Genomic DNA, 24,830 nt, shown 5'->3' with positions numbered 1-24,830 from the left:
GCTACAACCACAGCCTTTCAAAAGAGCGGAGGTGCCAAACTTAATGTCACGGCGCGGGGTGTGTACCCACTGGGCCGTACCGCGCAGCGAGGTAGCAGCTTGCCAACAAGGTACAAAACAATGTCTATAGTTCAGAACGGGTACCAGAGGCAATGTTGACAATAGCGGAAGCACGACTTTACTTTCCCCCCGGGTGGCACCGTGGATGCAGCGAAAGACACGACTTGACTTTATCAGCAGGTACGATAGCACGGGATACAGGGTACAGGCAGCAGGAACGGGTAACACTCGGAACTAGGAAACACTGGGAGACCATTTGCAAGACAAACTTAGTTAAACAACAATGCTCAGGCGAGGAACAAGTGGGCAGAGCCCCTTATTATAGTCCAGCAGCCATTTGGGCTAATTATTGATGGGTGACAGCTGGACGCGTACTGCCCCTTTAAGGCCGTACACGCGCGTGCGCGCACACCCTGCGGGAAACAGTCAGAGGACCCGGAAGTGAGTGCCGGCGTCTCCCTGGAGGGAGCTGACGCCGCGAAGACAAGATGGCCGTGGCCATCAGAGGGTAAGTCTGAACGCCACGTAAATAGCATCGGTTCCATTGGAACCTCCTTCCAAATTAATTTAGAAATAGATGCTGCTACTCCACTCCAGTATCTATGTAACTGGGACAAGGCCGCAACAAGTGGATGAGATCCGCTTGATGTATACCGCATTTCTGACAATTATCGTTATTTCTTAACCCCATAACCTTTAAGAGATTCGGTGTGTAATATAGTCTATGATTGATCATAAAATAAATAAATCGGTGATCGTGATTTAATGATGCTCCTCCGATATGTTTATAAACTAACCCCCAATCGATCCTAAAGATCCTTCTCCCATTTTCTTTGTGATTTTAATATGATTTCCTTCATCCCCTAAAAGGAATTTTTTATATAGTGAGGACAAAAGTTCTTTCTTACTTTTTAAAAATTCTAATGATTGAAAAAGCGTAAAAACAAACCGTGATTTATATTTAAGGGGCCAAAAGGGCGTATTTTATTTGAAAATATCTAAACAGACCGTAATCGGACCTTGTACAGTCTCTGCAGTTCCATAAAAGTTTTTAGTTGTGCAGTATTAAATAAATATAATATCCTTGTGATGTGATGCTTTTTCCTAAACAAAGAGTCCGGGAGGCCGTCAAACTCGCCAATATTCCTATTGTCTCATAGAGGAGTGAATTCAATAAAGGTATTCATTTTTTCAATGAGTTTGACAGCATCCCAGACCCGCTGCTGGTTATCATAAATAGGCATAAGTCCCAAATCAAGGGAATTCAGAACCCTGGCTTCTAGAGCTTTAAATATATTAGATTATTTGTCCAGGCCCTCCCAGTCCCGCAACTGAGAATCTAAAAATGTTTTTAACATTTTTTTCCTCTGCAACTAAATCAGACAGTTGGAGAAAAAAATTTGTATTTTAGGGAAAACAAGCATTTTGATCAGTGCAATTTTTGCAGCTCTGGTCAATGGTAACTTATTCTATGCTTTAACTTTCCCCCTCAAATATGAAAACAGAGAAAGTATATTCAGTATAATGTAGTCAGCGGGATCCCTTGAAATTTTCACGCCTAAATATTCTAACACCTATATTCAAGAAGGAAAACTGATTGGGGTTAACCTTGGCCGAGATATTTAGCAAACTAGATTTTTGACAATTGATTTGAAGGCCAGCCCGCTCACCAAACTTTTAGTATAGCCAAATTACATGTTTGACCGAGTATAAATCCCCTATAAACAGAAGAACATCGTCTGTGAATAAAAAGATTTTATCAGGGGCGTGGCTTGGCAGCCGAGACTGATGGCAGCTTGAACAGAGAGCTCCGGCACCGAGCGACTGACACAGCGTATAAAGCTACTTTCACTTTCTACAAACCTTCCCCCGGTGAAGCAGATTCATCCCTGATGATGACCCGCGGCAAGAGGCAGCATCAAAAGCAGGAGAAACTGGAGTTCTTCTTCGATAAAGAGCGGGGAGTGAAAGGCGCGAAATCGGGCAGGTCGCCATCTTCCTCTCACTCTGGGACATCTCCCCCGTCGTGCTCCTCGCCCAGACAAGAGCAACCGGAACCATCACAAGAGGTAGGAGCAGAGGAGGGAAACAGTAGTGCTGGCTGTTATCGACAGCATGCAGAGAGAGAGGGGAGTTTAAACTCTGAGAACAGGCACGTCCCTTCCCCCGAGCGGGCTGATGGTAAAGCTCATGCTCCTGCGCAACAGAAGCAGAAGCTCCAGGAGCAGCCGGGTACAATATCTGAGGTGAGATCCTCCCCAGCACATGTCAATGCAACGCTGCAGAGTTTTCACACTACTGATGCACCAGCTTCTGGCACCTTACTGAGGTACATGTTGGTAGCGTTTAGTGCATCCATGCACAAAGAATTTGCACAGCTTCTTTTACCCATTCACACCACAGTTAATGAGCTAGAAGTGAGAGTTGATCATGTGGAAAATAAAATGGCGGATTTTGCATCCTCTCATAATAATCTGGTCGATTCGCACAATGCTTTATCGGAAGATATAGAGCAGATCCATATGAAAATCAATGACCTGGAAGATCGCTCTAGGCGAAATAATATTAAATTTCGAGGAATCTCGGAGGAGGTGACACAGCAGGCGATACAACAGTATTTGCAATCCTTCATTAAAGCAATGATGCCTATGTGCTCCCTGCATGATGTGATTATAGATAGAGCTCACAGAATCCCCCGGCCAAAGCATCTGCCAGAGACAAAGCCAAGGGATGTTCTGGCGAGAATACATTTCTTCCACATTAAGGAGTATCTTATGGATATTGCAAGGAAAACAAAAGATCTTCCAGCTCCGTATCAGCATGTGAAGTTATATGCGGACCTATCTGCAGCTACGCTACGCTTGAGGAGGCAACTTGCGCCCATTACGACCGTACTACGTGATCAAAAAGTGGCATATCGTTGGGGATTCCCGGTCAAAATCCTGATTCTACGCCAGGGGACTATGCATTCTATTTCATCACTGGAGGAAGGTGCTAAATTGCTGCAGATGTGGAATCTTCCAGCACCAGAGAAAAGTGGAGATAATGGAGGATCACCGACTCGTATACATCAAGAATGGCATACCGTGACACATGGAAGACGCACCAAGCATTGAACTCTGTTCGCTACTTCAAATGGTGCATTGAGAGTTCTCTGACCCTCTCGGTGTGTAACCGTGAGTGGGTACCCATTTCTATGGATACAGCAGATGAGGCTGTATATGTTTTACCATTTTCTTTTGTTCTCCTTTGTTATTGTTTCACAGGTTTTTTTTTTTTTTGGGCATTGCAGGATGTATAAAACGGAAAGATTTTGTGTACGCAGAGTAATGGGTGCGAATTCAAAGAAGGGTCTCTATTCCAACGAAGTGTACCTTTTCTTAGAGAGCATATTTAGGTACCGATTATCTTCTAAAGCTTTTTATGCAGATGTAATGATGGTAGTAATATCTGGTATTTATAGTCCTCATGGTTCTTAAATTTCTTTCTTTAAATGTCAAAGGACTGAATAGTCCGCATAAACGCTCGTATATGTGGAAAGAGGCTATCCAATCTAGGGGAGATGTATTGTGTGCGCAAGAAACGCACATCATCGCTAAGGATGCACATAGACTCAAACATTATAAGTTCCCGTGTATTATACAATCACACCACATTAAAAAACAACGAGGCGTAATGTTGGCAATTAAAGACACAGTCGCTCATAAGTCTATTGAGACAATTGTAGATCCAAATGGCAGATTTATCATACATGTCTGCAATTTGAACAACACTCTGTACACACTGGGGGTGGTGTATGCCCCTAACCAGCATCAAATCCGGTTCTTGGGTAAATTTTTTCGGAAACTTAAAAAAGTTCAACAAGGTCATTTAGTCATGTGTGGAGATTTTAATACTATCCACGATAAGGCTCTGGACTCTACAGCGGAGCAGAGATCGGCCTCCCAACCCTTGGGCGGATTTTTACACACGAATGAGTTATATGACATATGGCGAATTCACCATGAAAATGAGAGGGATTATACATTTTTCTCCTCCGCACATGCAACCTATTCACGCATAGACATGTTTTTGATACAGAAGTCCTTGTTGCATACTGTTACTAACACTACCATTGACCTTATTAAATGGTCAGATCATGCCTCCATATCACTTCAAATCGAAGAATCCTATGTGGCATCCAATACGTCTTTATGGCGATGTAATCCCTTCCTATTAGCCCACACGGAATATAGAACTGACATAGAATCGGCCTTAAAAGAATACTTCCAGTTAAATGTGGGTTCAGTTACTAGCCCCTTCACAATTTGGAATGCTCATAAAGCCATAATCAGGGGAGTATTCATTAAATTAGGACACAGAGCTAAGGTAGAAAGGGAAAAAAAGATGCAAGATATCATGCAGAACATCCGTACATTAGAAGATCTAAACAAATCTTCAGTATCCGCAGAACAGGTGTCACAACTTAGAGATCTACGAATACAATTGAGAGATTGTTTACTACATGAATATGAAAAATCCCTCACCAGACTTAAGGCCCAGTACTACTCACAAAATAATAAAGCAGGCAGATTACTGGCTCAACGGTTAAAGACAAAATCATATAAGACTAGGATCCCCTTTTTATATCGAAGATCTACACAGTCCAAGATATATGACCCCCGAGATATAGCCAATGAGTTTATGGAATTTTACTCTAGTCTTTACAATTTGGATGGGTTGTCAAATTCCTCATCTGTCCCTGTGACTTCTATTAGCCAATTTCTAACAAAATTAAACCTACCTATCCTTCCTAAACGACAGCTGGAGGCCCTAAATTCCCCGATACAACTGTCGGAAATAGAAGACATTGTAAAAGCACTTCCCTTGCAGAAAGCACCAGGTCCAGATGGCCTCACGAATTGCTACTATCAAACATTTATAGATATTCTGATCCCTCATTTGCATAATACTCTAACACAGGCCTTTAAAGAGGGCTCATTTCCAAAAGAAATGCTTTCAGCTCTAATCGTAACACTTCCAAAGCCTGCGAAATCCCCAGATATCCCGCAAAACTTTAGACCAATATCGCTACTTAATACAGATCTCAAAATTCATGCAAAACTTTTCGCTAACCGACTGGCACCATTAATACCCTCCCTGATAGGAGGAGATCAAGTAGGATTTGTCAAGGGCAGACAAATAACTGAGAATACCAGAAGGGTTCTAGATATATTGGACTATGTCCAGGGCTCAAAGGAAGCCTCAGTGATGGTGACACTAGATGCTGAAAAAGCATTCGACCGAGTGCGTTGGTCATTTGCCTTCTCGGTGTTGGAGACTATGGGCATAAAAGATGGGATATTGCAGGCCATCAAGGCGTTATACTCTGCACCTTCCGCGAGAGTGTATGTTAATGGGGCACTCTCAGATAACTTTGATATTTCTATGGGGACTAGGCAGGGGTGTCCACTTTCCCCCTTGATATTCATACTATCAATAGAACCGCTAGCTCAAGCGATTAGACTGAACAAGGATATCACTGGGGTTTGCATAGGAAATAGACACCATCGCATTTCGTTGTTCGCAGATGACATCATGCTGACACTGGAACACCCGGAGAAGTCTTTAGAGACAGCACTAAACATTATAAAAGAATTTGAGACACTATCTCTTTATAAAGTTAATGAGAATAAATCTCAAATTTTACCGTTTAACATTCCTCTGGATACTCTTCAATCACTTAAATCTAAGTTTCCCATGGATTGGCAATCACACCATGTTACCTATCTAGGTATAGCAGTTACTAACTCTATACCTGCGTTATATAAATATAATTATATCCCACTGTTAAAAACCATTGAACAAGATATGTTGTTGTACAATAAATCCGAAATATCCTGGGTAGGTCGCATAGCGGCCTTTAAAATGCTAATTCTACCAAAAATGCTGTATATATTTAGAAACGGTCCCTATTAAACTACCGAGTTCCTTCTTCAATAAGGTGCAGAAACTGTTGAATACATTTATTTGGAAGCTGGGAAGACCCAGAATCGCTTCCTCGATCTTGAGTAGAGATAAAAAATGTGGAGGTCTGAGTCTACCCAATATTCAAGATTATTTTTGTGCAACTCAAGTCTCGCTCTTAAGAAACTGGTGGACAGGTGATGTCTCACAACATTGGATACATATTGAGACTTTTTGGGCACCTAGCCATAACTTGAGGGCTTTACTATTGGCTTCACTAATGCCCATAGTCATACCTACCTCTCTTCCTTACTTTCTACATACTTCCTTGTATTATTGGAAACAGTTTCATTCACGTAGTCCGAATACAAAGTTTTCAATTCAGAAGGTAACACCTATCGAGATTTTCTGCATAGCCTTAAGCGATATGGATTTGAGACCCTGGAAAGAAAGAGGCATTGTATACCTCAATGATATGATGGAAGAGGCTCAATTAGCTCCATATTCCGATATAACACATAAATATGGCATCTCCCATAAAGATTTCTATAAGTATTTAAGAATAAGACACCTCCTATCTACGGGAGACTATACTCAATTAACAGCCAACGAGGAGGTGTTTCAACTATGGTCAGCCCCATCAAGTACTCCAGTCCGCCTTAGACCTATTTACTCACTCATGGGTTCAAAGTCCTTATTTCTTAAAACGTCTCCATTCCTGGCATGGGAAAAGGAATTGAAACAGGTCTTTGAAACATCCCAGTGGAAATTCTCTTTGAAATTCATCACTACTACCTTTGCATGCGTCTCGCATTACGAGTCTGCTATCAAGACGGTACTGCGTTGGTATTATACGCCTGATAGGTTGAGCCATATATATCCTAATTCTTCCAATCTATGTTGGAGAGGGTGTGGACATAGGGGCACACTGCTTCATATATTGTGGTCATGTCCTTATCTTCAGTCCTTGTGGTCCTCGATATTCAGAACTATTTCCCGAATATGTAAAACTAATATGCACACATCACCGTCTCTGGCACTCCTTTTACTGGGTCTTGAGGAGATACCGAGGGAGTTTAGGGTGCTGGTTGCTCATTTTTTATTAGCTACCAAATTAGCAATAACCAGATACTGGAGGAGTACAACCATTCCGTCCATTGATGAGATTCATACTATGCTGAATGTTACGTGTGCTTATGAAAAAATGATAGCATATAAAACTCACAGATTCACAAGATTTACAGAGGAATGGAGGGGGTGGTTGCTTCTTCCTCAGAACTGTATATTTCCGTGATGCTTAGGGGTTGCCTGGGAAGCTATAGGCCCAAGAGTTAAATATGTAATTACTCTATCTTAAGCATAATTTTTTGATGCAGTTGTTTGTTTTGATAAACTTTATGTGATGATGAGTATGTTATTCTTGTCCTTGCAATGCATAATTTGTACTGAAAATTTTTTCAATAAAAAACATTGTTGATTAAAAAGATTTTATCGACCTTATTACCCATTTGGAAACCCACTATATTCTCAGAGGTTCTTCACTGACAAAACCTCAATTACCAAAGTAAATAAGAGGGGGGATAAAGGACAACCTTGCCACACTCCCCTTTCTAAGTTAAAAGAAGCTGATTTCTGGCCGTTCATGCCTACTCTGGCCTGTGGTTGTCTATGCAGTAATTTAATCCAAGACTGTATCGAAAGCTTTCATATCATCTATTGAAGGGATAGCACCCTTCTTAGCGTACACTTTCCTGTATTGTAAAGGAGCAAAGACTCGGCGGACGTTCTTTACCATTATCCCGCCAGTCTGATCCGGGTGAATTCTACTGTTCATTACTGTCACGAAGGGTCTGTGGACCCACTGGGCTGTACCGCCTTGGCGGTAAGGCAGCTGGCCAACAGGGAGCACGTAAGAGTCTATAGTTCTATAGGTACCTGTGGCAGCTCAGACAGCAGCAGGGCAGGCTCGGCTGGGACTAGGTAGCAGGCGGACGTCAGGCGAGTTGAAGCAGGTCAGACGTGGAAGCAGCACTGCACGACTTTGGCACAGCTCAGTGCTCGACCAGGAAGGTATGGAATGCTAGGAACTGGAACAGGTGCAGGGACTTGAACAGGGACTGGAACAGGTACTACACTACGAGGCCATCACATAGACAAACTAGGGAACACAACAACGCTCAGGCATCGAACTAGGGGGCTGGACCCCTCTTATAGTCCAGGGTACTCACAGGTCAAAGTTCATCCACAACGGGATCCGGCTGAGGTGAGTGGACGCAAGCGCTGGCGTCGTGGCTGCGGCTGTCAGGATTGGAACGGAACTGACAGCCCGTAGCCACGGACTTTACAATTACCTTCATCATTCTTCCGGCCAAAACCTTGGCCAACGGCTTTTCTTCGGTATTCAACAGTGAAATAGGCAGTAAGAGTCCGGCCAGAGAGGGTCCTTATCTTTCTTAGGGATCACAAACATTTATGCGGCCTCCACAGATTCGGGAAGCCTACCTCTTACATAGGAAAAATTAGCTGTTTCCACTAAAATAGGGATTAATATATCCTGATTTAACTTATACTGTATGCACCGCGCTCCAAATTATTATGCAAATGTTATTTTTCGCTGATTTTCCTAAATAGTCGATGCGAATGACAGTTAGTATAATCTTCAAGCCATCAACCGTTGGAGTATAATGCGAATTTTATTGAACAAATCTCCTAATGTTAACAGATTTTTTTTTAGAAGTAAAAAAACTCAAAATGCACTGTTTCAAATTATTATGCACAACAGAGATCAAAACATTTTAAAGGTTGTAAAGAGAACTAAAATGGTAATTTCTTGAATTTGCAGCATCAGGGGGTGATATTTACAGAAATCAAAAGCTCTTTCAATAAAAAAAAACTTCACAGGCCAAGTTACATGTTAACATAGGACCCCTTCTTTGATATCACCTTCACAATTCTTGCATCCATTGAATTTGTGAGTATTTGGACAGTTTCTGCTTGAATATCTTTGCAGGATGTCAGAATAGCCTCCCAGAGTGTAATGGCAGGAAGGAGGTGAAGGGAAAGTGAGCCCTAATCTACCCACCGCCCTGTCCCTGCCTACTTGCAACGACCCGCCCTAGGCGACGGGGTACAACTGGGCGGCGGTCCCTACGCTGTCTAAGTGCACGGGAAAACAAACAGGGAACACGCAAGGGAAGGGGCAGTAGCCCACGGAACGCCGCGAGGAAACGGAGCGGTGAATGAGTAGTCAGGACCAGGATAAGGTGGAGTATACCCAAGAGAGCACGGAGGAGGAAGCAAGCCGAAGGCAAAGCAAAGCAGGTTAAGCAGAACAGCAGCAAGGCAGAAGCACGGCAGAAGCAGGCTGGAGCAAGCAGCAGTGGGGCCAGGAATCCAAAAGAATTACAAGCACTGAGGAGGAGAACACAGCAGGTAATAAAGGACAGGGGGCGGAGCTAACTCCGACTGACCAGGCCGCGATAGGCTCTCCCACTCCTGAGCCTGCCACCCTGGTTGGTGGGAGAGGGTGTCAGTCGAACAGGTCTGGCCTCAGGTGCGGATTGATTAATCCCAGGAGTATACCTAGACGTAGTACCTGGCAGATCCCTAACAGTACTCCCCCTTTTATGAGGGGCCACCGGACCCTTACTAAGAGGACCCGATTTAGTAGGGAAGAGAAGGTGGAACCTCCTGATCAATACCCCAGCGTGAACATCACGGGCAGGTACCCAAGTCCTCTCCTCCGGCCCGTACCCTCTCCAATGGACCAGGTACTGGAGGGAGCCCTGGACCATCCTACTGTCCATAATCTTGGCCACCTCGAATTCCACCCCCTCAGGGGTGAGAACGGGAACAGGAGGTTTCCTCGAGGGGGACCAGGACGGGGAGCAGCGTTTAAGGAGGGAGGCATGGAAGACGTCATGTATGCGAAAGGATGGGGGCAGCTCCAGACGGAAGGATACAGAGTTGAGGACTTCAATGATCTTATAAGGCCCAATAAATCGGGGAGCAAACTTCCTGGACGGGACCTTAAGGCGCAAGTTCCTGGACGACAACCAGACCAAATCCCCGACGACAAAACGGGGGTTAGCAGAACGTCTACTATCCGCCTGAATCTTTTGTGCGCTCTGGGACGCCTCTAGGTTCTTCTGAACCTGGGCCCAGACAGTGCACAGTTCCCGATGAACATCCTCTACCTCAGGATTATTGGAACAACCAGGGGAAACGGAGGAGAACCTTGGGTTAAACCCGAAATTACAGAAAAACGGGGAGACCCCTGACGAGTTACTGACCCGGTTATTCAGGGAAAATTCAGCAAGGGGAAGGAATGAGACCCAATCGAATTGACAGTCAGAGATGAAACACCTTAAATATTGTTCCAGGGACTGGTTAGTCCTCTCCGTTTGGCCATTAGTTTCGGGATGGAAGGCGGAGGAGAAGGACAGATCAATCTCCAACTTTTTACAAAAGGCTCTCCAAAATAAGGAAACAAATTGTACCCCTCTGTCAGAAACGATATTGACTGGGGCCCCATGGAGACGCAGGATGTGTTTCACAAACAAAGAAGCTAACGTCTTGGCGTTAGGTAGCTTCTTAAGGGGCACAAAGTGGCACATCTTGCTGAAGCGGTCTACTACCACCCACACCACTGACTTGCCCTGAGATGGAGGCAAATCGGTGATAAAATCCATGGAGATATGGGTCCAAGGTCTCTGGGGAATGGGCAAGGAACGTAGTAGGCCCGCAGGTCGGGACCTAGGGGTTTTGGACCTAGCGCAAACCTCACAAGCGGCGACGTAAGCCCTAACGTCTTTAGGCAACCCAGGCCACCAATAGTTTCTGGTAATGAGGTGTTTGGTGCCCAAGATGCCAGGATGACCAGATAGAGCGGAGTCATGGTTTTCCCTGAGTACCCTTAGCCGGTATTGCAGGGGAACAAACAGTTTGTCCCCAGGGACGTTCCCGGGAGCTGCACCCTGATCAGCCGCGATATCAGAAGCTAAATCAGAATCCGTGGCAGAAATGATTATACCAGGGGGTAAAATACAAGCAGGATTTTTCTCTGAAGGAGGATTGGCCATGAAACTACGTGACAGGGCATCAGCCTTAATATTCTTGGACCCAGCCCTATAGGTAACCAAGAAATTAAATCTGGTAAAGAATAGTGCCCACCGAGCTTGTCTAGGATTAAGCCTCCGGGCCGATTCTAGGAAAACCAGATTCTTGTGATCCGTAAGGACCGTTACCTGGTGTCTGGCCCCCTCCAGGAAGTGCCGCCACTCTTCAAAAGCCCATTTAATGGCTAGAAGTTCGCGGTTGCCAATATCATAGTTACTCTCCGTGGGCGAAAACTTCCTAGAGAAGTAAGCACAGGGGCGGAGATGGGTGAGGGAGCTGGTACCTTGGAACAAGACGGCCCCCACTCCCACCTCGGATGCGTCAACCTCCACAATAAATGGCTCCTCTTGGTTGGGCTGAATCAGCACGGGGCCGAGATAAAGCACTTCTTGAGGGTCTCAAAGGCCTGGACGGCCTCAGGGGGCCAATGGAGGACATCAGCACCCTTGCGAGTAAGGTCCGTAAGAGGCTTAGCGACGACCGAGAAGTTGGCAATAAATCTCCTGTAATAGTTGGCGAACCCTAAAAAACACTGTAACGCCTTAAGGGAGGCAGGTTGGACCCATTCCGCCACAGCCTAAACCTTGGCAGGGTCCATGCGGAATTCATGAGGAGTGAGGATTTGCCCTAAAAATGGTATCTCCTGTACCCCAAAGACACATTTTTCAGTCTTAGCAAACAGATTATTCTCCCGAAGGACCTGGAGCACCTTCCTGACATGCTCCACATGGGAGGACCAGTCCTTGGAAAACACCAGTATGTCATCAAGGTACACAACAAGAAAATTACCCAGGTAATCTCTCAGGATTTCATTAATAAAATTCTGGAAGACAGCAGGGGCATTACACAACCCAAAGGGCATGACCAGGTATTCGAAATGACCCTCGGGTGTGTTGAACGCAGTTTTCCACTCATCCCCCTCTTTGAAGCGGATAAGGTTATATGCTCCCCGTAGATCGAACTTAGAAAACCATTGGGCTCCCTGAACCTGATTAAAAAGATCCGGAATCAAAGGAAGTGGGTACTGGTTCCTTACGGTGACCTTATTCAGGTTACGATAATCAATGCACGGCCTAAGACCACCATCCTTCTTCCCCACAAAGAAGAAGCCAGCACCTATAGGAGAAGTCGAGGGGCGAATGAAACCCTTGGCCAGGCATTCTTGGATATACACCCTCATAGCTTCACGTTCAGGACATGAAAGATTAAATATCCTACCCTTAGGAAGCTTGGCACCAGGCACCAAATCGATGGCGCAATAGTAATCTCTATGGGGGGGCAACACCTCGGAGGCCTCCTTAGAAAACACATCGGCGAAGTCCTGAACAAACTCAGGAAGCGTGTTTACCTCCTCCCGGGGAGAAATAGAGTTAACAGAAAGACATGACATAAGACATTCATTACCCCATTTGGTGAGATCCCCAGTATTCCAATCAAACGTGGGATTATGCAACTGCAACCAGGGAAGACCTAATACCAGATCAGACGATAATCCCTGCATCACCAGTACAGAGCACTGCTCCAAATGCATGGAGCCAACCAGGAGTTCAAAAACAGGAGTATGCTGAGTAAAATAACCATTAGCAAGGGGAGTTGAGTCGATACCTACTACAGGGATAGGATAAGGTAAATCAATAAAAGGCATTTTTAGAGACATAGCAAATTCCACAGACATGATATTAGCAGATGAGCCAGAATCCACGAAGGCACTGCCAGTGGCAGACCGACCAGCAAACGAGACCTGAAAGGGAAGCAAAATTTTATTGCGTTTCACATTAACGGGAAATACCTGTGCGCCCAAGTGACCTCCCCGATGATCACTTAGGCGCGGAAGTTTTCCGGCTTTTTATTCTTGCGCCTGGGACAGGTGTTCAGAAGATGCTTGTCGTCCCCACAGTAGAAGCAGAGACCCTTCATTCTGCAAAACTCCCTACGTTGTCGAGGGGACATGGAGGCCCCGAGTTGCATAGGTACCTCTGAGTCCTCCGTGGAGGGGCGAGGAGACGGGACCTCGGGGGGGATCGCAGAAAAGTCAGAGGGGAGCACATTGAAGCGTTCAAGCTGACTTTCCCTGAGACGTCGGTCAAGTCGTACTGCTAGGGCCATAACCTGGTCAAGGGAGTCAGAAGAGGGGTAGCTAACCAGCAGATCCTTCAGGGCGTCAGATAATCCTAACCTAAACTGGCACCTTAGGGCCGGATCGTTCCACCGAGAAGCTACGCACCACTTTCTAAAATCAGAACAGTACTCCTCAACCGGTCTCCTACCCTGACGTAAGGTCACCAGCTGACTCTCGGCTAAAGCAGTCCTGTCAGTCTCGTCGTAAATGAGTCCGAGGGCAGAGAAAAAGCGATCAACAGAGGAAAGTTCAGGGGCGTCAGGAGCCAAGGAGAAGGCCCACTCTTGGGGCCCTTCCTGGAGTCGGGATATGATGATACCCACCCGCTGGTTCTCGGAACCTGAGGAGTGGGGTTTAAGGCGGAAATACAGTCTGCAACTCTCCCGGAAGGAGAGAAACGTCTTACGGTCCCCTGAGAACCGGTCAGGTAACTTGAGGTCGGGTTCTAGAGGTGAGGTGAGGGGAACTACTACGGCAGCGTCACCCTGGTTGACCCTCTGGGCCAGGGCCTGGACCTGTAGGGAGAGGCCCTGCATCTGCTGGGTCAGGGTCTCAAGGGGGTCCATGATAGCGTCAGCGTAGGGGAAATCGTAGACTAGGTAAGAGGCTTGTAATTATGTAATGGCAGGAAGGAGGTGAAGGGAAAGTGAGCCCTAATCTACCCACCGCCCTGTCCCTGCCTACTTGCAACGACCCGCCCTAGGCGACGGGGTACAACTGGGCGGCGGTCCCTACGCTGTCTAAGTGCACGGGAAAACAAACAGGGAACACGCAAGGGAAGGGGCAGTAGCCCACGGAACGCCGCGAGGAAACGGAGCGGTGAATGAGTAGTCAGGACCAGGATAAGGTGGAGTATACCCAAGAGAGCACGGAGGAGGAAGCAAGCCGAAGGCAAAGCAAAGCAGGTTAAGCAGAACAGCAGCAAGGCAGAAGCACGGCAGAAGCAGGCTGGAGCAAGCAGCAGTGGGGCCAGGAATCCAAAAGAATTACAAGCACTGAGGAGGAGAACACAGCAGGTAATAAAGGACAGGGGGCGGAGCTAACTCCGACTGACCAGGCCGCGATAGGCTCTCCCACTCCTGAGTCTGCCACCCTGGTTGGTGGGAGAGGGTGTCAGTCGAACAGGTCTGGCCTCAGGTGTGGATTGATTAATCCCAGGAGTATACCTAGACGTAGTACCTGGCAGATCCCTAACACAGAGCTTCTGTTTTGATGTGCACTGCCTCCCACCCTCATAGATATTTTGCTTGAGGATGCTCCAAAGGTTCTCAATAGGGTTGAGGTCAGGGGAACATGAGGGCCACACCATGAGTTTCTCTCCTTTTATACCCATAGCAGCCAATGACACAAAGGTATTCTTTGCAGCATGAGATGGTGCATTGTCATGCATGAAGATAATTTTGCTACGGAAGGCACGGTTCTTCTTTTTGTACCACGGAAGAAAGTGGTCAGTCATAAACTCTACGTACTTTGCAGAGGTCATTTTTACACCGTCAGGGACGCTAAAGGGGCCTACCAGCTCTCTCCCCATGATTCCAGCCCAAAACATGACTCCGCCACCTCCTTGCTGACGTCGCAGCCTTGTTGGGACGTGGTGGCCATTCACCAACCATCCACTACTCCATCCATCTGGACCATCCAGGGTTGCACGGCACTCATTAGTAAACAACACGGTTTGAAAATTAGTCTTCATGTATTTCTGAGCCCACTGCAACCGTTTCTGCTTGTGAGCATTGTTTAGGGGTGGCCGAATAATAGCTTTATGCACACTTGTAAATCTCTGGAGGATCCTGCACCTTGAGGTTCATGGGACTCCAGAGGCACCAGCGGCTTCAAATACCTGTTTGCTGCTTTGCAATGGCATTTTAGCAACTGCTCTCCTAATTCTATTAATTTGTCTGGCAGAAATCTTCCTCATTATGCCTTTATCTGAACGAACCCGTCTGTGCTCTGAATCAGCCACAAATCTTTTCACAGTACGATGATCACGCTTAAGTTTTCTTGAAAAATCCAATGTTTTCATACTGTCACGGACACTGGGTTTGTGGACCCACTAGGCCGCTCCGCCGTAGCGGGGAGGCAGCTGACCAGGTCACAGTCTATGCGAACGTAAAATGGCAGACAGTAATGCTTGGGTACCTGAATTAGTCCGGGCGGTGGCTGTGGCTTCAGCACGGGTGGAGGCAGGTGCGGCAAATGGCGCCAGACGTGGCGGGCCGTATCCGATGAGTGGTAGACACTTGACGTGGCAGATGGCACTTGACGTGGCAGATGGCACTTGACGTGGCAGATGGCACTTGGCGTGGCAGATGGCACTTGACGTGGCAGAAGACACTTGAACGCGGGTAGGCACAGGAACAATACGGAATACAGGAACGGTAACAGGGCACGGGTAACAGCTGGAACGGGAGACACTAAGGGACCATTTGCGAGACAGACTGGGAAAGACTAACAACGCTCAGGCAAGGATTAGAAGGCCAGGGGCCTTCTTATAGACCAGGAAATCGTGGCAGTTGATCATGATGACGATTTCCTAATTGCGCGCGCTGGCCCTTTAAGGCCGGGCGCGAGCGTGCACGCGCACCCTACGGGACCCAGCCGGACGGAGCGGAAGTGAGCGCTGGCATCTCCTAGGAGGGAGACGGAGGCCAGCGCTCACAGATCCATGGCTGCGGGCGTCGGGAGGTGGGTAAACCCGACGGCCCGCGGCCATGGGCGCTACACATACCTTGTCCAAGGTATTGCACTATTTCACGCTTTTCGGCAGCAGAGAGATCCTTTTTCTTTCCCATATTGCTTGAAACCTGTGGCCTGATTAATAATGTGGAACGTCCTTCTTAAGTAATTTTCCTTTGATTGAGCACACCTGGCAAATTAATTATCACAGGTGTCTGAGATTGATTACAATGATCCAAAGAGCCCTTAGGGTATGTGCACACGGTGAGAGGCTTTTATGTCTGAAATGATGGACTGTTTTCAGGAGAAAACAGCTGCCTCGTTTCAGACGTAATTGCTCCTCGCATTTTGCGAGACTTCTCTGACAGCCGTAAATTTTAAGCTGTGCTTCATTGAGTTCAATGAAGAACGGCTCAAATTACGTCTGAAAGAAGTGTCCTGCACTTCTTTTGACGAGGCTGTATTTTTCCGCTTCGTCGTTTGACAGCTGTCAAATGACGACGCGTAAATGACAGGTTGTCTGCACAGTACGTCGGCAAACCCATTCAAATGAATGGGCAGATGTTTGCCGACGTATTGGAGCCCTATTTTCAGACGTAAAACGAGGCATAATACGCCTCATTTATGTCTGAAAATAGGTCGTGTGAACCCAGCCTAAGACACAATACCATCCATGAGTTTAATTGAAAAACTAATAATTAAATGTTTATGACACTTAAATCCAATGTGCATAATAATTTGGAACACAGTGTAGATTGCCTGTCAGTTTTACTAAGTATACCAAAGCATTATATTTGCTATCAGAAGATCGCATGGTGAAGTCCCCTAGTAGGACTTAAAAAATAATTAAAAACAGTCAAATAAAGTTTTTAAAAATATAAAAAAAACGTCAACAGTAAAAATAAATGACAACCATTTTTTTTCCATAAAAAGTGGTTTTATTTAATAAAAGTGTAAAAAAAACATGAAAAGTACAAATATATGGTATCACTGCGATTGTAACGACACAAAGAATAAAGTTAACACATTAATTCATCTGTATAGTGAACGCCGTACAAAAAAACCTGAAAAATCGCTTTTTTTCTCCATTCCCCCACCAAAATAATATAATAAAAGTTAATTAATAAGTCCCATGCACATCAAAATAGTAACGATGAAAACTACACCTTGTCCCGCAAAAAACAAGCCCTCATATGGCGATATTAACCGAAAAATAATAACGTTTTGGCTCTTGGAATGCGGTTATGCAAAAATGTATTATTTTTGTTTAAAAGATTTTTTATTGTGCAAACATAGTAAAATATAAAAAACCTATACATATGTGGTATCGCCGTAATCGTACTGACCAATAGAATAAATTTAACGTGATATTTATACCACATAGTGAACGGCGTAAATTTTAAACGGGAAAAACAATGCAGGAATAGCATTTTTTTCAATTCCCTTCCACCAAAAAAGTTAATAAAAGTTAATCAATATAATATATGCACCAAAAAATGGTGCCGTTGAAAAACACAACTCGTCCCGCAAAAAACTAGCCCTAATACACCTATGTTGACGGAAAAATAAAAAAGTTATAACTCTTGGATGTTGAAGATAAGAAAAATACAAAAGAATGCTTGGTCATTAAGAGCAAAATAGTCCCGGTCGTTAAGGGGTTAATGAAGGTAACGTCAATTCTTGACATCACCTCCGTAGAACTTGTAAAGCATGAAAAATTCTTAACATGTGGGTTCCTCATCTGCCATATATCGACCCAGCCCAATTCAGATGTTAAACCTATTAGCGTAGTTGCTGACCTATGTGATGTTATTGAATTTTTCCTGAATTGATCTAACTCAGCATCCATGACTACATTGAAGTATCCAATTATTAAGAAAGGGCATTTTGGTTTCGATACCAAATATTGCGAAACCATCTTGATCACACATAACGAAAAAGGCGGGGGGATATATACCGTTGCAGAACACAGGTTACGCCATCAAAACATCCATATAGGATGAGATTACCTTCCTTCTGTATCGATAAGGGTGTCATAAATCTGAGTGTCTACTTTCTTGTGTATTAATATCAAAACTCTCCTGGAAAAAGACGTGTAAACCGAATGGTAAGACTGGGCTATCCAGCCTCTCTGAAAGCTGCTAATTTTGTCTTTGACCAAATGGGTCTCCTGAAGACATATAATCGCGAGGAGGTAATTCCTAATTAAGTTAAAGATAGCGTACTTCTGTAGTCTTGCAGCAGCCCCCCTAATGTTCCATGACACTATTTGGTTCTTCTTTATAAATGGCCAACAAAGGGGGAAAAAATACATATAAAAAGAAAAGAAAAAAACCTCTCTCGATCTCCCCTCACCCACCAACACCCTCCCCCTGCAACTCCACACATAGTTCGCTAATGCATCAACTACCCGTGCACCATAAAACTCCTCATCTATCATCTCCCTCTACCACCCCCCTGCAACCAAAGGTAATTAGAATAGGTCACCAGTAGACCCAGTATTCCAAGGTAAGAAGCACAAAGAAAGTAGTTGGTACATTTGGTACTGGCAAACTTGTTTCCTGGATGGATAGTTCCTGAGCCAGGTGTGAGACTTCAGGCAGGGTCTGTGGGGTCCATTGCCAGAGCAAACTGTAATGAAGCCCGAGGATTGGACTGTAGCAGAGCTAGCAGGGGCTAGTGTGAATCCTCCTGGTCACAAAGGGATTTGATTGGGGACTCCTCCGGGGAGCGAAGTCTAAGGGATCCCCCAGTGTTCAAACCCTTTAACACCTGTACAGGGATGTGGACTTCGCTGCGGTGGCACCCCAGATAGCTACACCCGAAGTAGTCTCCTTTGGTGACAGCTGCCATAGCAGAAGCAGAGTGGTCAGGTATAGCAAATGGTCAGGGCAGGCGGCAGAGATTTGTAACGGGTAGCACGCTAGGACCCATTGAAGAATATTGGCAGTTGAAGCGGTTGCGGCAGCGTGGACGCCAGGAGGAGGTGAGACGAGCGGGGAGCACTACACTTAGCCTTTTCATAGAAGCAGTCCTGTTGCTATAGAGATTGCAATCACTGTTGTCAATGCTATGGTTTGACTTTCACTGGGAAAAACCACAGCAAAACTTTGACAGATGTGTGTTCTAAAAGCTGATAATGGGCTTTTCAAAGATCCCTTTCATGTACATAGAACAATTGGACACAGCTTTTTTTTCCCACTGTTAAAAATTGAAGTAAAATAAAGAAAGATATTCTCTCTGTGAATTAGCCCAAGACTGCAAAGAAAACCATAGCTCGGCTGTATAATAATAAAAATTGTCTAGTCTGATATATTCTGTTGTTCTTTTTATGTCTTTTTATTTTTTTTGCAGGAATGTGAGCTCTGCTGGAGAGGAGGCACGCAGAAGAATGAGAGAGTGTGATGGACTGACTGATGCTTTGCTCTATGTCATCCAGTCTGCATTAGGAAGCAGTGAAATAGATAGTAAGGTGTGTTTCTTACAATGTACAATAAGAAATTACAATAATTATACAAACTTTTTATTTATTTTTTTCATTGTTTGTTGAATTGAATATCAAAATATTCCACATTACATAACAAAAAAAACTAAGAAAATGTTCCGAGTTAACATTATATTAAACAATGTATTATGTTGTACAGACACTATCCCAAAAGTCAATGCTGGAAAATCAACAATCGCCCACTAAAACCCTGGAAAATATTGCGTGCGGAGGGGAGAGAGAGAAAAAAAAAACACATTACTCCTCAAACAGCTACTAACACATTTTAACCCCTTAATGACCGGGCCTGAAAAGACCTTAATGACCAGCTCAATTTTTCTGTTTTTGCCTCTCTGCGTTTCAGCAGCCATAACTTTTTTATTTTTTCATTGACGTGGCTGTATGAGGCCTTGTTTTATGCGAGAGAAATAGTATTTTTTTTCCCCCCACAGTTTGGGGGTAAAAAAAAAATTTTTCACGCCGTGAATATAGGAAAAAGCGATTCTCGGAATAGTTTTTTTTGTTTTTTATCCCGTTCAAGTTTCACGCTAAATAAACCATTAGATTAATTCTTCAGGTTATTACGGTCGTGTAGATACCTAATATGTGTAGCTTTTTTGTTTTTATTTAGTGTAGGGGCAATAAAATGTATTTAATGCAAAATAAAGACTCTTTTTGGGACTTTTTTTTTATTTATTTGTTTTGCTACTTTTATTTTTTAATCCCATCAAGGGATAACTTTATTTGTAACTTTATTTTTTACTTGTAACGTATTAGCATACTTCTGTACAGCAGGAAAACGGGACAGACAGCCCTGGGGTCCTTTGTAGGTCCCCAGTGCTGACTACAGAGGGATTCCCCATTGTTTGATCGCATCACTGGAATCCCGGTGATGCGATCAAAGAGGGGAATTCCTGCTGCGGTCACGGACCGCGTAATCAAAGTGTTAAACAGCTGGGGTCCGAATGTTTGCCGACCCCCAGCTGTGTTCAGGAGGCTTCTCTAAGATCAGGAGCTGTGAGTTACAGCTCCTTCTTAGAGGACGAGCGCTCATCAGCCTCATCTACAGCGACGCCAAAAGACGTCTCTGTAGACTAAGCACCCGCACCGCCTGACGTCAAAAGACAGTGGGCGGTCGGGAAGGAGTTAAACCAGCCCTAAGGTCTTTTTCTGTTCGGGGATAGTTCCACTATCCATCTGCTCCAGATCTTATTAAAAAAATGCCCTCTTTACTTAGTGTCTTTCTAAAAGCATCACTCTATTCACGTGCCAAAAAGAAATAGCATCGGTTCGATTGAAACCTCTTTCTGAATTAATTTAGTAATAGATGCTGCTACTCCACTCCAGTATCTATGTAGCTTGGGTCAACATCACAAGAAGTGGATGAGATTCGCTTGATGTATACCACATTTCTGATAATTATCGTTATTCCTTAACACTATTACCTTTAATATCTTCAATTTATAATAAAGTCTATGATTGATCATAAAACAAATAAATAGGTGATTGTGATTTAATGATGCTCCTCCGAAATGTTTATAAACTAACCCCCAATCGATCCTAATCCCAAGATCCTTATCCCATTTTCTTTGTGATTTAATATGATTTCCTTCATCCCCTTAACCCCTTAGTGACCAACAGTACGCCTTTTTACGTTCCTCACTAATGGGCTTTAGGCTAATGCGACGCCTTTTAACGTGATCGCATTAGCCTAAAGTAGCGCCGAAATTAAAGATCGGGGCTCCGTTCTCTCAGCTACCGAAGGTAGCTGAGAGTTCGGGGCAACGACCAGAGACCATAACGAGTGGTCTCTGGTCACGTGATCGCCGTGAATCGCTATTTCACGGCGTTCACGCTAAACCGGCGGATAATCGCCATTTCTCTCTCCTCTCATGGAATAACTCCTTAGAGAGGAGAGAGAACGGGTAAATAGTGCGCCCCCCCCCTCCCACGTCCGATCCCCCCCCCCCGTCCGATTCCCCTTCATGTCCGATTCCCCCCCCCCCCGGTCCGATCCCCCCCCACGGTCCGATTCCCCCCCCGCCAAAATGGCGCCCGAGTGCGCTTTGCATAACTTACCTGTGTCGTCATCTGGCACAGCAACAATCAGGGACCGTTGTGACTGGTCCCTGATCAGGTGATCTCTGTGATAAAACCTATCACAGAGATCACTGACAGTTATTTTCAAAACACAGCCAGGACATGGGCTGTGTTTCTCTCTCCTCCCATTGTAGTTGTTCTGAGAGGAGAGAGAAATCAGTCTAAGTCCTGTGCTGTGAAGAAAGAAAAAGTGATAAAAAATCATAGTTCTTATACACACACATATATATATATATATAATATATCAAATCTATATTAGCGTCAGCGCTAGATTAGCGTCAGCGCTAGTTTAGCGTTAGTGCTAGTTTACCGTTAGTTCTAGTTTAGCGTTAGTGCTAGTTTACCGTTAGTTTAGCGTTACTTTAGGGTTAGGGCTAGTTTAGCGTTCGTGTTTAGGGCCGTTTAGAATAAATTTTACGTCTGTTATATAAAAAAAAAAATATATAAAAAAAATATATATATAAAAAAAAAATATATATTTGTGTCGTTTTTAGAATTTTAGGTTTACTTTAGGGTTAGGACTTATAGGGCATATATATATATATATATATATATATATATATACATACACATCTATAAATATGTCTCAGCGTATGTACAGCGCGGAGCAAGCCTACGCCTTGCTATGTTCCGACACTTCTGAAAGCGAAACAGACACCGCTTCAGAATTTGTTCCAGACAGTGACAGTGACGATTCTAATTCCACCGCTGAACCCCATAGTCCTATGGTGGTGGATACGTCAGTCGCTGTAGAGGTGTCAAGTGCAGGGCCGAGTGTTGCAGTCCCTCCCGTGATGTGGGATCCTGCACTATCATTTTCCCCCCAAGTACCCCAATTTGAAGCGACCCCAGGAATTAGTGTCGACGTCCAAAATTTTACCCCCTATAATTTTTTTAATTTATTTATATGTGATACGGTCCTAGACTTGATAGTCCAGCAGACTAATCTGTATGCTAGGCAGTTTGTTCTACAAAAGCCTGCATCTATGTACTCCAGAATGTGGAGCCCCACAAGTGTCCCAGAAATAAAAAAATTTTTAGGCATTACCCTCAATATGGGTTTGGTTAAAAAACCCTCTGTCCGGTCCTACTGGACTTGTAGTGCTGTCCACGCTACCCCTGTATTTGCAGCAGTGATGTCCAGAAACCGCTATGAGGCCCTAATGCGATTCATGCATTTTACTGATAATTCCCAAGTCCCCCCAAGAAGTGACCCAGCTTATGATCGGCTTAATAAATTAAGGCCATTAATCACCCTTCTAAATGATTTATTTTTAAAGTTGTACACCCCTGACAAAAATTTGTCAGTAGATGAATCGCTCATGAGCTTCAAAGGGCGTCTTTCCTTTCGTCAATTCATCCCTTCCAAACGAGCCAGATATGGGGTGAAATTGTACAAAGTTTGCGAGAGCACAACGGGTTACACCTGCGGTTTCAAAATCTATGAAGGCAGGGACTGCCAAATTTATACCCCAGGCTGCCCAGAAACTATTGGCACCTCTGGCAAAATTGTGTGGAACCTAATGGAGCCATTTCTGCACAAGGGGTACCACGTCTATACAGACAATTTTTATACCAGCGTTGCCCTTTATAAAGCCCTCCATGCTGCAAATACAGGGGCCTGTGGGACAGTACGGAAGAACAGAGTGGGACTCCCACAACAGTTGGTGTCCAGGCGTTTGGGAAAGGGAACATCCATGGCCCTTGCAAGTCAGGAATTGCTTGCAGTGAAGTGGGCCGACAAGAAGGATGTCTACATGCTGTCCACCGTACACACGGACACCACTGTGGCAATTACGGAGAGGGGGGCTACCACTGCAAAGCAGAAACCTGTCTGTGTAACAGACTACAACAAATTTATGGGGGGTGTAGACCTTTCCGACCAGGTGCTTCAGCCTTACCTGGTGAAGCGCAAAAATAAGGCCTGGTACAAAAAGGTAGCAATCTACCTCATCCAGGTTGCTACCTATAACAGTTTTGTTATTTTCAAAAAAGCCCAAGGAACGCTCACTTTCCTTCAATTTCAGGAGAAGGTCATTGAGCATCTCCTTTTTGAGTCCACTATACCGGCACAATCCTGCGAATCTGAGGATGTGCGCAGGCTTTCAGAGCGCCACTTTTTACACCCTATTCCCTCCACTGAGACCCAAAAATATCCCCAAAAAAGGTGTCGGGTATGTAGCAGGCATGGCAGGAGGAGGGATACCCGCTTTTATTGCCCCATGTGTCCATCAAAACCAGCCCTTTGTAACTACCCCTGTTTCGAAACCTTTCACACGGTTGCAAATTACTAGAATTTAACACAAAAAAAAATAATGGGTTGGGGGCCTTTTTAGGGAGTCAATTTCTTTATATTTTCTTTTTAGTTCGTGGGCTTTCCAAGTAGGGATTATTTCTTGTGGGAGAGGTTGTAGAGCACATTTTTTTCAGACCGTGAAACTAATTTTACCCCTTATGATTTTTTTTATTTATTTGTGGGTGATCAAGTGCTGGAATTAATTGTCCAGTACAAAATCCCACATCCACAATTTTTTTATTTTGACTGTTCTTATGACTATGTCCTGCCACATACAGCTGTTACATTCCTAATTCTGTACCGTGATACGGGCATGATCTTTTTTTTTTATTTGGAGGATCTCTAATAATTGAGCTGTTCCTTATCAATACACCATGGGCTTTGTTACGGTTCTTCTGGAAATACTGACATCATTTTGGGGATTAGTGATCCTTTACTGTTCCTATAGATGGTTTTGGACACTGTCCTTTTATATATTCTGTAGGTGATTGGTTGTTTTGTGCACATAGCGGTTCCTACCTTGCCGGGCAGGGGTCTGTTATGGTGTACCGCGTCACTTGGCACATTCGTCCCTCATAAGGATTGATGGAGCTAAAGAGACGTTGTACAACCAGTCACTGAAAAAAAAAATCCTTGTCATGACAGCCCTGCAGGTGTTCTTCTAGCTAGTGAACAGACTCGAGTTTGCAACATAGTTGGATACATTTTCCTCCATTTGTTTGAAGATATTGCCCGTCACTCCAGTACAGTTTATTTTTTCCTCTCTGACTGATTTTATATTAGGACAGAATTCTGTCCACAATGACATCATAATGGCACCAACTGCTTCTTCAGCATGACATAGTCATAAGTACAGGCAAATACGTCTATAGCAACGTGTATCCGTTATGAATACACGGCTTCACTTCTATTCTGTGCCGCACAAATTTATTAATGTGGCGTATTTCTAACAAAATAACCTTCTACCACGTCTCCTCTATTTCATGTGGAAACGTAATAAAAGCTTGAAGAAAACATTATATACCCATAGT

The 24,830-nt window shown here is 44.5% G+C and overlaps 1 protein-coding gene across 4 annotated transcripts in view; it reads left to right on the top strand.

Moving 5' to 3' along the window:
• CTNND2 (catenin delta 2) overlaps positions 1-24,830 on the top strand; it is a 794,124-nt gene that overhangs the window by 474,975 nt on the left and 294,319 nt on the right. For all 4 annotated transcript variants that reach the window (XM_075826901.1, XM_075826902.1, XM_075826899.1 and 1 more), the window contains exon 13: positions 19,274-19,391. In XM_075826901.1, the coding sequence (XP_075683016.1) occupies positions 19,274-19,391 (118 nt within the window). The remainder of the gene's footprint in view (positions 1-19,273; positions 19,392-24,830) is intronic.

This window comes from Rhinoderma darwinii, chromosome 5 (genome assembly GCF_050947455.1).
Source record: "Rhinoderma darwinii isolate aRhiDar2 chromosome 5, aRhiDar2.hap1, whole genome shotgun sequence".
Taxonomy (NCBI): domain Eukaryota; kingdom Metazoa; phylum Chordata; class Amphibia; order Anura; family Rhinodermatidae; genus Rhinoderma; species Rhinoderma darwinii.
The sequence above is the reverse complement of the archived record's forward strand: the minus strand, read 5'-3'. Positions and strand labels throughout refer to the sequence as shown.